Consider the following 13,137-nt stretch of genomic DNA (forward strand, 5'->3'; position numbering starts at 1 on the left):
TTTTTCAAGAACTTAGATCTAGTAGATAAAAGTTATCAAACACTATGATTTTCGATAGGTAGGTTCACTAAGGGATGGGCCTCATATCCATACGGTCAGTGGATCCCAAAAAAATGTCACATAGCATAAAATTGTATGCCATGGAACCTTAGTTAGGAAGGAGACACCATTCTGGATCCTTACTCATGATAAATTACAATAGTTCACTGCCCAATGTTTATCCCTTGTAAGAAGGGATTGGAATTTAATTTCTTCACCAATCTAGAAGACAATTCTTCACTCGGTTTCCTTTTCTTTTTTCCTTATTTTTCAAGAATACCCTTATTTTCTTTTTCTTTTTTGTCTACCTTTTTTTAATAATATTCCATCAACTTTACTTTCTTTTTTTTTCTCTATTTTTTTTTTTTAAATTACCCCCTCCAATTTTTTTTCATATTTATTTTTACTCATTTTTAATAATATCTTTTCAATTTTTTTTTTTTTTTTTTTTCAAGTTTTGTTATCTTTCCTCTTTTGCCTCCTAACAAAGAGGAAACTTGGGTTAGTAAAGCGTGAAATACGCACGTGTGATATAAAGGGGACGGCTCCACCGAAATTTTGAAGGCCGTTTCAAAGTTCTTTCCTTTCGAGTGGTTCCATGACTGCACGTGGAATTTTACTATAGAAGCTCCGTGAAAGTGCCGTTAGTTCCACCGTTAAGACAGAGACGCTCGTTTACGCTTCTCCAACTGAAAAAATTCTAGCGTCTTACGTCGCTGGACACCAACTGATACGTGAATGCATTAATAAGAATTTCTAGGAATCTTCACCTACGAACCTCTAGTATCATTCTAGTCTGTTATTATCATTTCAATCTTTGCCGTCGTTCCAAAATCCGCATCCAACGTTGTTGTACCCTAGAAAAATTTCACCTCTTTTCCGCCAATTTTCAGCTCTCAATCGCTCTCTAGTCTCAACTAAACTCATTAACGAAACCAAAGCAAAAAATTTATTTCTCCATGGATGTTTGATCCTTCTTTCCTCTCTCTCTCTTTCTTTCTTTTTTGATCATTTTAAGATTTCGTGATGTCTGTTGATCTTGAATCTCTATCAGAGGCGACTTCAGGCGCCATTGGATCTCTTCTGAGCACAACAATTCTCTATCCCCTCGACACGTGTAAGACTAAATACCAGGCTGAGGTTCGTGCTCATGGCCAGCAAAAGTACAGGTTTAAAAATCTTCCCTTTTTCAAATTTTTTTTTTCTCTCTTATATATATTGTAGATTTTTCTTAAGTTTGATTAATTCTCTGATGGTTCTGTTACATGACTATAAAGTTATTTGTGCGATTCCTTTGATGTTTTTTTTTTTTTTTAATTGAAAGCGACTTTCAAGTTTGAATTTTTCTGGATATTTTAGATCTTTTATGGGTGTGTCTTCTGTTAAATATTATTGACTACATATTTGTTGATTAGTATTTGGAATCTTTCATACAGTTTGATCTGATTCTAATTTGGGTAAAATTATTTTAGGCGTTAATGTTTTGGTTGAATTTAGGGAACATAAACCCAAATTGTTGTTTTAAAGCTAAGAAAAATATCTGGGTTTTTTTAAATTAATTGGAGATTTAAAGCCTTAGTTTCTACCAGTTCTTAGTCAGAAATTTGAATTTAATGGAGGATCTCAACTGATCATTCAGTATGAAGTTATCATGGAGGGGTTTGCGGTTTTTGTTAGGTTTGAATAAATTATAAATGATGAGTTCACGTTGATTTAGGTATTGGTTTCATTTTTAAATACCCATTCTAACTAAACTAAACTAAGCGATCTTATATTGGAAAAAACAATTTTTCTGAAGCATTTGGGGAATTTGGATGCAACAAGGTGGTGGGATTTCTAGAGATTGTCGAGAGAGAGAGAGATCTGTTCTCTATCACTTCGCAGGGATTCTTGTATGACATCTGTGTTGCAATTGGGTTGTTTACATTTTACATTCTTAATGCGATCTTCATTTTTGGAGACCTCTGTATTTTGGTTCATTTAATGACAATTTGATGTTAGCAACGTAGAGGGCTTACACCCATGGCTCAGTTGGTTTTACACATTCCAAACCAATTTTGAGGTCGTGGGTTCAAGTCCAGCTTACCTATCGAAGAAAAAAGAAGTTAGCAACATAAGAGTGAGGTATCCATACAATTTGGAAATTTGTTACACACATTTAATTCTTAAATGGTGGTTCAATTCTTGAAACTTGATTGTCATATGGATGGCTTGCTTACAACGCCAAAATTTGCTAACCATTTGTTAATCTTGTATCTAATATTCTTCATTAGCTCATTTTTTCCCCTGATGCACTCTCATGTGATTTTGTGGTCAACGAAAATGATTTGTGTAAAGTGAGACAAGGAAACGAAGACAATGAGAAACATATTGAACAACAGGGTAAAAGCTCGAGTGATTTGCATTCCGATCATTCTATAATTTATTTTAATGGGACATCTTAGCAAGTGAGTTTTGATAGGGACCTTGAACAAAGACACACAACCACTGCTAAAGAACATCGTCTTTGACTCAATTTGGATATTCGCACCCTTACCCAATAGGGCTGAAGAAAGTCATCTTCAACTCACCCCATGATATCTCAATTAGGTCAAATCTTAGAGATTCCTTGTAAGATACCTGTTGTGAACATTTTATCAGCTTTCTTTGGAATTGAAGGGCAGTGATTGAAACTCAGAGGAACGTTAATAACCCTACAGATGCTCCCTCCTTAACTATGCATTTTTGGTCTTTGTATTCTGTCAGCAACAAATTTGGCATTTGGCCTCCTGCAACAGTAGGCATAATTTGCTATTATTATGCCCTGTTTTGGAATATAGTTGTAAGAAGCTTGTAGTTGTGATCCTTATTATGTGTCAAACCCTCATAAAAATATTCTCACTTACTGAATTAGTTTATTGTAAAAAATAATTATTATCTCAAAAAATATTTTCTTATTAGTGGTTATGTTTCTACAACACTGAATATTAATGTTTATTTGCATCTGTTTTGAACCATTGGCATAAAGTGTTTTCTTACTGCATTATTTCTTTGTGAAAAAAGTCCTTTTTGCATACTAAACATGTGAAAAAAGAAAAAGAAAAAGTCATCACAATTTTTTTTGTTTCCTCCCTACTTTGTTAATTATGAGTATATAAGATTTGGGGGAGCAATGGGCGTTCTGTAGTTAGATTTAATAATAAAATTTTATAAAACAACGATAAAACCGGTTTGCTTTATGTAGATGAATGTTGGGTGATCAAGAAACAAAATCTTTGTAGATTAAGCTTAGCAAAGATGATGATGCTAAGCTGGATGAGAGGAAAAACTAAGAAAGTAATACATTCGTGAAAATGTAGCTGTAGCTCAATGGGTAATGAACTAGGGAAAGTTGATTGAGATAGTTTGGTCATTAGCAATGAAGCCCTCTAATTATAGCCCTAATTAGAAGGAACTTGCAACTTGAGAGCATGGATTGAGGCAGTGAGACTGGTTTTGAACACACCTGAATTAACAGAATAGTGGCTTAATTTAATGGATGAACATGCTTTGTTCAGCCGACTCAAATTTTTTTGGACAAAGGTTTGATGACAAGGATAACAATGATGAAGATGACGATTGCAGAATTTGAATTTCTAACTCTGATGGTCTGGGTCAGAACATTAAACTTTGAGAATGAAAGAACGGAAGAATGAAGAAGAAAGTGAGACTCGGTGAAAAAAAACTCAGTAAAGATAAATGACTTTCACTCGGTTGCTTTGCGCCGATGATTAATGTGAATAGCACAGATACTTAGGGCAAGTGATTGAAATCCTCTTTGAAGACTGTATAAGATTGGAATACCATAAATTATCTTTAGCTTTAATTGATACACATGAGAGAATACAACCTAAAAAATACTCCTGTAAAACCTCATGCATATGCAATATGAACTTAATTAGACCAGCTGGAGAACTTTATGAAATACATGCCCAACAGCGCTCACAATTTGGGCTAGTGGTAATGGAATGCCTTGTATATTTTGTTTGAAATTTGCTTTTTCTTGGGAACCAATCAAATTTAAAGATTATAGATACATGGGCATGAAATTTAATCTTTGGGTTTTTTTTGTGTGTATTTGTTGCATCCTTCTTTGGCCAGCTGGCTAGCAAATCCCTTAAAAGTGTTATTCGGTAGATTGACATTGACGGTTTCCATCATGAAAGAGGCGTTGATGGAAGAGTGGCACACTTGGGCAAAGAGACTTAGTCCTACTTAGGATTTTGTAGGCCATTTCTTCCATTGTATCCTAACATGGTTAATGATATTTCCTTTTTCTTGCCAAAGACAGTGTAACATAATTAGTATTAGTTCTTGGACCATTGTTTCATCATTGTAGTCTTTCTCTGTATTCTCTGTTTGGAGAACTTGAATGTTTTCTCTTTTCTTTGATCAATTGCCCCTTCAATTTCAAGAAAAGGGATATTTGATGTTCTTATAGGAGCATTGGGAATTATACTTCTTACACTTGACACTTGACACTAAACACATAACAACTTGCTTGCAAGTTCTTGGTTAGGTTATGACCCAAAAACAGATGATTGAGACAGAAATTATCCATTAAATATGGTTTATTTGATTTCAATTGCTCTGGCTTATGTAGGAATCTCTCTGATGTTTTGTGGGAAGCATTTGCCAATCGGCAGTTTCTTTCATTGTACCAAGGTCTTGCGACAAAGAACCTGCAATCCTTCATTGCACAGTTTGTCTACTTTTATGGCTACAGCTACTTTAAAAGGCTGTATCTGGGGAAGACTGGAAATAAATCCATTGGTACCAAAGCAAATTTGATTGTTGCTGCTGCTGCCGGGGCTTGCACTGCCATAGTGACACAGGCAAGCATCTTTTCAATGAAATCTATGCATATTTGATTGCGAAAGTATCCAATAGCTTACTAGCTACCATAATGAATGGGGTTTTGTTAATGTGTGCCCTAAGGGCACATGTTAAGATGCATTAAATACGCCTAGCAGATAAGCATTTTAGGGTATTTTTGGTAGTGAAAATATCTTTTGAGGGCATTTTAGTTGGTAAAATTTTTGTGGAGCTGTATTTAATGCATCTTAACATGTGCCCTTAGGGCACATGTTAACATAACCCTAATGAATGATACGTGTGGGTTACAACGCTGGATCCTGCATTCATTGCAGTTTTTTATTTTTTTTATTTTGATCCTGTGAATATCATTTATTATGGAAACTCGGAGCTCTCCATTTGATTATCTATTTACCTTTTTCTCCAACTATTCCATTTCTTGAAGTTCAAACTCTAATTACTGAATCTATGTGTAGCCCCTCGATACAGCATCCTCAAGAATGCAAACAAGTGCTTTTGGGAAATCCAAAGGGCTTTGGGAAACCCTTTCAGAGGGCACTTGGACTGAGGCATTCGATGGCCTTGGCATCTCTCTTATTTTGACATCGAACCCTGCAATTCAGGTATTTGGCCACGCCTTTTCTTGCATACAAATTTTGTACATGTGAGACAATACATGGGCTGGGTCGGTTGGCCTCGCCTAGGAGATCCACCCAAGTAGATGATCTTAACCATCCACCGTTCAATGTGATTATTTTTTAAGCTAGGGAGATCTCCTTAGGTGGGCCCCGATGTTTGTGCATACTCATCCATGCCTACATTTACCTTGTATGTCTTGTTATGTGCATTGACATAACTATCTATATAATAAAGCACTTCAGGTGTCTTCTTCCAATGCCCATCCCCCATACAGAGTGTTCAGATTCAATCTTGCACGTATTCGAGGAACAATTTCAACTTTATTTCTTTTTATCTCTGCCCCTTAACAAGAATACCCTTCGACTTTATTGTCTTTTCACTTTTACCCTCCTTTCCAATAATACCCTTCCAACTCTATTGTCTTTCCTCTTCTCCCCCTTTTCCAAATGATACCCCTCCAACTTTATTGCCTTTACTCCTCTACCCCTTTTCCAATAATACCCCTACAACTTTATTGTTTTTTCCTATTTTATCTCCTTTAACTCCAAAGAGGATGATCGTGCTGTAGGCCTTACAGCACGGGCGAACTCTAATGTATCGATAAAGAAGATTTAACACTTCAATAAATAGACAGAATTGAGCTAAACTAGGCATTTTGTTGCAGTACACTGTATTTGACCAGCTGAAACATAAACTCCTGAAAGGGCAAAAGACTAACAAAACAGGTACGGAGTCCTCCCCAGAAGCCCTTTCTGCCTTCTCAGCTTTCGCATTGGGGGCTGTCTCAAAGAGCATTGCCACCTTCTTAACATATCCTGCAATTAGGTATCTTTTTGTTTCTTACATTTTCTACCTTAATAATTCAGCTTTTTTTTATTATTAAATATATCAACAATGATTTTCAATCTATGGACAGGTGTAAAGTTATGATTCAGGCTGCTGACCCAAACGATGACGGAACCAAGGAAGCTCAGCCCAAAGCCCCTAAAACAATGTCAAGTGTTCTATATTCTATTTGGAAAAGAGAAGGGGTACCAGGTTTCTTCAAAGGATTGCATGCTCAGATTCTGAAGACGGTGTTGAGCTCTGCCTTGCTTTTAATGATCAAGGAGAAGATCACGAAGACTACATGGGTCCTAATGCTAGCACTCCAAAGGTATATGTTACTCACCAGGAGTAGGTTAAAAAGTTCTTAACAATAATAACGAAAATGTGTTTCTGAAACCCTTGTAAATAATTGGCTTGATGTTGTTTCCGTGACCCAAAAAGAAAGAAGACACATCTTATAGCAGAGATAAATAAGTGTCCGTCGGAATTATAAGCCAAGCTTAATTATTGTAACAAGGGATTTTTTTTTTTTTTTGGTGCTAAATCTTAGTGCCCCTTTGAGTGCGGTTTGCACTGGATCATTTTTTAAGGTTTGTTGTGGGATATAATCAGGTTTATTGACTTTGGCTAGCTTCAGTCTTGGATCAATGGCTTAGATTGTTCTATAATCCTCTGGAATTTTTATGAATTTATGAACATTATTTTTTGCTTCATTAATGCCATTTTTCCCCCCATTTAAGGTTTTTATGTTAACAGACACATACATAGTGTCATGTAATATGTCTAGGTATAAGGAGTTCACCCGTGCTGATTACGCCCATGGACAGTTATGTCTACATGTGTGTTCAAACTTTTTAATTCAACTTGGGTCACTTTTAGTTTAGTGCGATTGGGTTCAAATTTTGTTGTTCCGTTCTGAATATTTATGCAAGCACGAGCCCTTTTTGTTGTGTAACGTTGTGAACCATGAGTATTGCCTTGTAAGAAGTTATTGTTCATTAGTAAAATTATTTTGGACCTTTGTCATATTTATTGTTGCTGACTTGCCTTCATGTGTTGCTTCTGTGTGTAATTGCCACATGATTTGGCATAACGAGCATGCCGATGACTTAATGTCCTTAATTTTCGAGTTAACATTACATTTGCAGGCCAAAGATGGTTCTTGATGTGGTTTGGATCTGTCCATTGCAGCTGGCTCTGCCTATCGCACTGAGGTTGTTCGGTCCATGTAATTCACGAAGACCAAATGAGGACCTCCGTTGATTTTATATATTGACAAAAGTACGTATTTGGGTCGCATGGACTGTCACACTGGCCCAAGTGACACCTCAATCGTCTAGGATTTATACTTTAAACTTTAGATTATGTTTAAAAAAAATTAAAAGAAAAAAAAAAAACTTGATCAAGCGTTTCAAAAATGTAAGAGCGGAAAGGTTTTATATCTTTTTCTTTACGATTATAATGAGAGAAGGTGTAGTAGAAGTGATTAGACATAAAAATTTGAGTGGTTCTAAATACCCCCATTTTTATGTTTAAATTTAAATAAACAAGATCATTTTGACAAAAAAAAAATCAAGAAAATTACAATCCATCACATTGCTGACATGGAAGTACATAATCATAGATGTTTGTCATCGAGATTTGAGTGAAGAGCAACAATGACTATGTGTGCAACTCCACATCAGCAATGTGAGAATCAATGTCAATTTTCATGTTACTCAACAGAACTTTAATATTATACATCTATCATTGGATCATTTTGAGATGTACCCAATACACTTGCGCAGCAGACTCGAAGTTGGTAAGTGACAGCGAAACTTTGCTCTTCACAAGAATCATCTCTCACTCTTCTCCCTCTCAATCTCAGCTCTTAAGAAGTCCAAGTTCAAAACCCCCCAAAACCCTTCCGCCGTACTCTGGCCTCTACGTTAAATCTTAACGTTGTTAGACCAAAACAGAGAAAAAGGTCGTAACGTCGTTAAGTGTTGACTGAAACAGTCATCTGTGAAGGGGGGAGTGCGTATGTTAAGCGATGTTGACGCGTTTCATTCGAACTGCCATTAATGGGGTGCGATCATTCTCTGCAGAAGCTGCTCCTGAGATCCCCTCGAATGGCGGCGGGGCCACCATTAGAGGCGGCGGCGGGGATACGTTAGGGCGAAGGCTTCTAAGCCTCGTATACCCTAAACGCAGCGCCGTAGTCGCGATTCGCAAATGGGCCGAAGAGGGCAAAAGTGTCCGAAAATACGAGCTCAACCGCATCGTGAGAGAGCTTCGAAAGCTCAAGCGCTACAAACACGCACTCGAGGTTCTCTCTCGCTCTCGAGATCTGTAATATTTTATTTAATTTTGATTTTCGAATTTCTGATTTTCTGAGGTTGGGATTCTGATGTTTAGGGAACTTTCAATCATGGTTTTAAAACTCGGTGTTCCGTAACTACACCGGGTTGAATCGCCCGAGTCATGTTGCCTTGGACGAGATAAACCATTTAAATCGGGGTAGAATTTTGTAAAATATGGATTAGAATATGATCACATGTTATTTAGAACGTAAACGTTTAAATCATTTAAAAATTATTTAATTTTATAAAAATTTACCAAAACCCAGTTAACTCAGACGAATCGTAATGTTGACGAGTCAATGTGAAAAACTATGCTTTTAATAAAACTTTATAACTCCACTTATTTTCATATAATATGTTTTTTTTTTTTTTAAATTTTTTTCTAGCATTCTGATATTTGGGCCTGTTGGCTAGATGTTAGAGATTGGTAATATAAGTTCTATTGCTGAACTAATGAGTGAAAAGGAATTCGTATAGATACCATTTTTTGTTACAATACAAGTCTAATACTCCCACAGGCGGAGTTTGGATAAGAATAGATGATCATAATGATGATTGCTTAACAAAAGAAGAGTGAGTAAAAATTTAGAAATGAATTGGGCTTACAGGTCTCAATCTAAATATGGGTCAAGATGGAGTTGGACGTTAAATAGGATTTATGTTGCCCAATCTGGTATAAAGAATTTAATGTGCTAAAAAATAATGAATGCATCAAATGGGTTAACTTGTATCGGAAAAGGCTAAAAATTATCGAAAATGTCCATTCAAATGGGAAAGAAAGCTTTCAAGAACTTGTAGTGTATTTGGTATATAAAGAAAATGAAATGGAAGACGGAATGCATTTTTGAAGTGGCTGCGTTGAATAAGCTTCCTAAAGTCGAGAGGCATATTTCTTGTGGATTTTTGTTGTATGTGTAAGGTGAGTGGGGAATCAGTGGATCACCTTCTTATTCATTGTTATCTGGTGTTCACAGTCTGGTTGCGCTTTCTTTCTTTGTTTAATCTTTTGCTTGTTGACAACCCCGCTCATTCCTTAATCTTGTGCATTGTTAGAAGACCTTAGCGTTGTCTAGTAGAGCAAGAATTGTATGGAGTCTACTTCCTTTTGTCGTGTGCTAGGTTTTATGGAAAGAAAAGAACAGACATACTTTTGAAGGACCTTGGAAAGCTCTCCTCAGGATCTAATCATAAGCATTCTCGGTTTGGTTTTCTTTTGGTGTAAACAGTTTATAAATTTTAAAGGTTTCTTTTTTTGACGATTTTATGTTTGGATGGGATTTTGTTTGTAGTGAGAGAGATTAGTTGTACTGTTTTCTTTGAGGACATCCTGTCCTCCTTATTAATAAAAGTCAACTTATCAAAAACCAAAAAAAAAGTATATATGCTTCTTTTCTTTTCGGGTACTACTTGATCTGTGAGAAAGAAAAATATAGGTTCTTGATAGAGAGTCAAAATGGTGGACATAAAATGTCTGAATAGAAATACTTGGAAATGGGTGTGTACAAAATTACCTTCCGATGGAAGCTGTATACTGGGATTGTTCAGTTCTTGTTCTAGAAATATATGTCTATATGTTATTTATCAAGATGTATATTTATGAAGATACTTCCCTGAATGCAGAACCTAGTATTAGGATTGCAGAAAATGGATAACCTACTAGACAAGTGCTGCTTTTTTGCAATCAAAGGCAGAATATATAAAAAGCAAAGGAATGGAATACAAGCAGGATTCATCGTGGTGTATGCAAGCTTGGATTATGGTTAAGAACAGAGAATCCCTACAGTACTTGTGTACCAGACTTGGGATTGCCATGGTTTAGGAGATTTTTGTTGGTTTTGGAAGAGGTTTGCTTCGGTGCCTTGACTGTTGATAAGTGACAGCTATTTCCTACTCTAAATTAAGAATGGTTTCTGAGGGAATGAACATCTCTATTTTTAACAGTGCAAACTTCCTACCCTAATAAAAGCTCAAGAGCACAAAGTAGGGATTTGAAATGCTCTTTCTCACATCTTCGATTGCATTGAGTCTGAACTTGCAGTGTAATCTTCAACCATTTGGCGAAGTTGTACTTTAGTTTCTTATTATTAGGTTTACTGGCAATTCTGGTTAAGAATGCCATGTGGAGACCAGTTACAAGATTCCCTTGGAAAGCCCTAACTAGGATTGAAATGTGAATGGTACTTGTCAAGTTCTAAATTCTATTAATCTGGATATTGTATTTGTTTTATAAAGTCGTTTGTGGATTTTAATGACCTGAGCTGCGTGTCCTTGTTTATTTTTTATGGGTAAGCTGGACAAACCCACGACCTCAAAGTTATTTTGCTTTGTGTCAAACCAACTAAACTATGGGTCCAAGCCCAAATATATTTATTTATTTTTTATTGGTAAGCTAGATTTGAACCTCAACTTTCAACCTCAAAGTTGAGGTTGCAATATGTCAACCAACTGAGCTATGGGTCTAAAGCCCAACAATGGCCTCATGAGCTGTGTGTCCTTAACACACTAATGTATGCATCGCCCACCCGTGAATCGTCTTAGACTGTTCAATCATTGGGGAACCTCCTAAACCATGCAATTGGATATAAAGAATCTTAATCATTCAAATATATTGATATTGACTTATTTTTTCCCGAGTGCCGCAGCCATACAATTTTTTGGTTGGGTTTCAAGATTATTTTTGTGCTATGGACCTCCCTAAAAGAAAATCTTAATCTTATGATTTACAACTTCTGTTGTGTTTATGCATATGCAGGTATGTGAATGGATGACAACCCAACAAGATATCAAGCTGTTACCAGGGGACTATGCCCTTCATTTGGACTTGGTTGCAAAAGTTCGTGGATTGGCTAGCGCGGAGAAGTTTTTTATAGATCTTCCTGAACAAATGACAGGGCAACCAGCCTGCACTGCACTACTCCATACCTACGTCCAGAATAAGTTGTCCGACAAGGCCGAGGCTCTGATGAAAAAAATGTCAGAATGTGGTTTCTTGAAAGTCCCTCTTCCGTACAACCACATGCTATCTTTGTACATTTCAAATGGGCAGTTGGAGAAGGTCCCAATAGTGATTCATGAGTTAAAGAAGAACACATCTCCTGATATCGTCACATACAATTTAGGGTTAACTGTATGTGCCTCGCAGAATGACGTCCAGAGTGCTGAAAAGGTTTTTCTTGAGCTGAAGAGGGCAAAGATCGATGCAGATTGGGTAACATACAGCACATTAACCAATTTATACATAAAAAATGCACTCCTCGAAAAGGCAGCAAGTACTTTGAAGGAGGTGGAGAAAAGGGTTTCTCGAAAAGCACGTGTTGCATATTCTTCCCTGATTAGTTTGCATGCAAACATGGGTGATAAAGATGGAATCCAAAGAATCTGGAAGAAGATCAAATCAACGTTCCGGAAGATGAATGATGCAGAGTATACATGCATGATATCTTCTCTTGTGAAAGTCGAGGAGTTTGAAGAAGCTGAGAATGTTTATACTGAGTGGGAGTCTGTATCCGGAACGGGTGACTCTAGGGTTTCTAATATCCTCCTTGCAGCTTATATTAACAGAGATCAGATGGAGAAGGCCGAGAGTTTTTATGATAGGATGGTGAAAAGAGGCATACCGCCTAGTTACACTACTTGGGAACTTCTTACGTGGGGTTATTTGAAAAAGGAGAAGACGAATAAAGTTTTGGATTACTTCAAGAAAGCTATAGAGAGCGTCAAGAAATGGGAGCCGGATGATCGAATTCTCGGAGAAGTATTTAAAAACCTCGAGAAGCATGGCAACGTTGAGGGTGCAGAACAGTTATTGGTTACTCTCCGGAATGCAGGACATGTGACAACTGAGGTTTACAATTCCCTACTTCGCACGTATGCAAAAGCAGGTAAGATGCCTCTCATAGTTGTTGAACGCATGAAGAAGGATAAGGTTCAATTGGATGAAGAAACTCGCCAACTCATAAAATTGACCAGCAAATTATGTGTAGGTGAAGTTTCAAGCATACTTCCTTGAGGAATAGGAATGTATGAATGACTGATCACACACACCTCAATGAGTTGATTTCATGTTTTTGAGCTGAATTTGTCATCCTTTCAAAGAGAGAAGATCCATGTTAAGGGATTTGACACCTTTTACACTCGCTGTTAAACCCGCTAATGTTATGTGGCTTGGGTTCTGAATTTCATGTCCCCAATGCTCACAAAGTCATAGTATAAACTTGAAACATATTGAAGTTGGAGCTACCAAGAGTTGATTACCACACTAATTTATTGTTTATCAGGGGATGAGACTTGCCTACAAACATGAAATTATATAGGTTTTTTTTATATTTAAATTATGTAGTTTTTTGGTTTGAGTTGGTCTAAATATGATACGACATCAATTTCCAACTATAATAACAGGTGCCCGCAATTATTGCATGGCTAATTATCAATCATTTATGCCTCAAGGCAATGGCTG

The 13,137-nt window shown here is 36.7% G+C and overlaps 2 protein-coding genes across 2 annotated transcripts; both read left to right on the plus strand.

The window, feature by feature from the left end:
- The first annotated feature begins 866 nt into the window (after window positions 1-866).
- On the plus strand, window positions 867-6,975 carry PNC1 (peroxisomal adenine nucleotide carrier 1). Its single transcript, XM_086450549.1, has 5 exons — window positions 867-1,208; window positions 4,661-4,892; window positions 5,349-5,495; window positions 6,176-6,336; window positions 6,428-6,975. Exons 1-5 carry the CDS (start codon window positions 1,066-1,068, stop codon window positions 6,705-6,707), a joined length of 963 nt encoding a protein of 320 aa, XP_086306675.1. The 5' UTR covers window positions 867-1,065; the 3' UTR covers window positions 6,708-6,975.
- A 536-nt stretch (window positions 6,976-7,511) lies between these two features.
- On the plus strand, window positions 7,512-12,812 carry LOC147395787 (Pentatricopeptide repeat (PPR) superfamily protein). The gene is made up of 2 exons (XM_086450548.1): window positions 7,512-8,647; window positions 11,434-12,812. Exons 1-2 carry the CDS (start codon window positions 8,372-8,374, stop codon window positions 12,688-12,690), a joined length of 1,533 nt encoding a protein of 510 aa, XP_086306674.1. The 5' UTR covers window positions 7,512-8,371; the 3' UTR covers window positions 12,691-12,812.
- The last annotated feature ends 325 nt before the right edge of the window (window positions 12,813-13,137 follow it).

Source organism: Akebia trifoliata, chromosome 8 (genome assembly GCF_017979445.1).
Source record: "Akebia trifoliata isolate Shusen 1 chromosome 8, ASM1797944v1, whole genome shotgun sequence".
NCBI lineage: Eukaryota > Viridiplantae > Streptophyta > Magnoliopsida > Ranunculales > Lardizabalaceae > Akebia > Akebia trifoliata.

Coding starts and splice junctions, on each gene's coding strand:
- PNC1 (XM_086450549.1), top strand. CDS start 1,066: ATGTCTGTTGATCTTGAATCTCTATCAGAGGCGACTTCAGGCGCCATT. Junction 1,209..4,660: donor CATGGCCAGCAAAAGTACAG/GTTTAAAAATCT, acceptor TGGCTTATGTAG/GAATCTCTCTGATGTTTTGT. Junction 4,893..5,348: donor GCACTGCCATAGTGACACAG/GCAAGCATCTTT, acceptor ATCTATGTGTAG/CCCCTCGATACAGCATCCTC.
- LOC147395787 (XM_086450548.1), top strand. CDS start 8,372: ATGTTGACGCGTTTCATTCGAACTGCCATTAATGGGGTGCGATCATTC. Junction 8,648..11,433: donor GCTACAAACACGCACTCGAG/GTTCTCTCTCGC, acceptor ATGCATATGCAG/GTATGTGAATGGATGACAAC.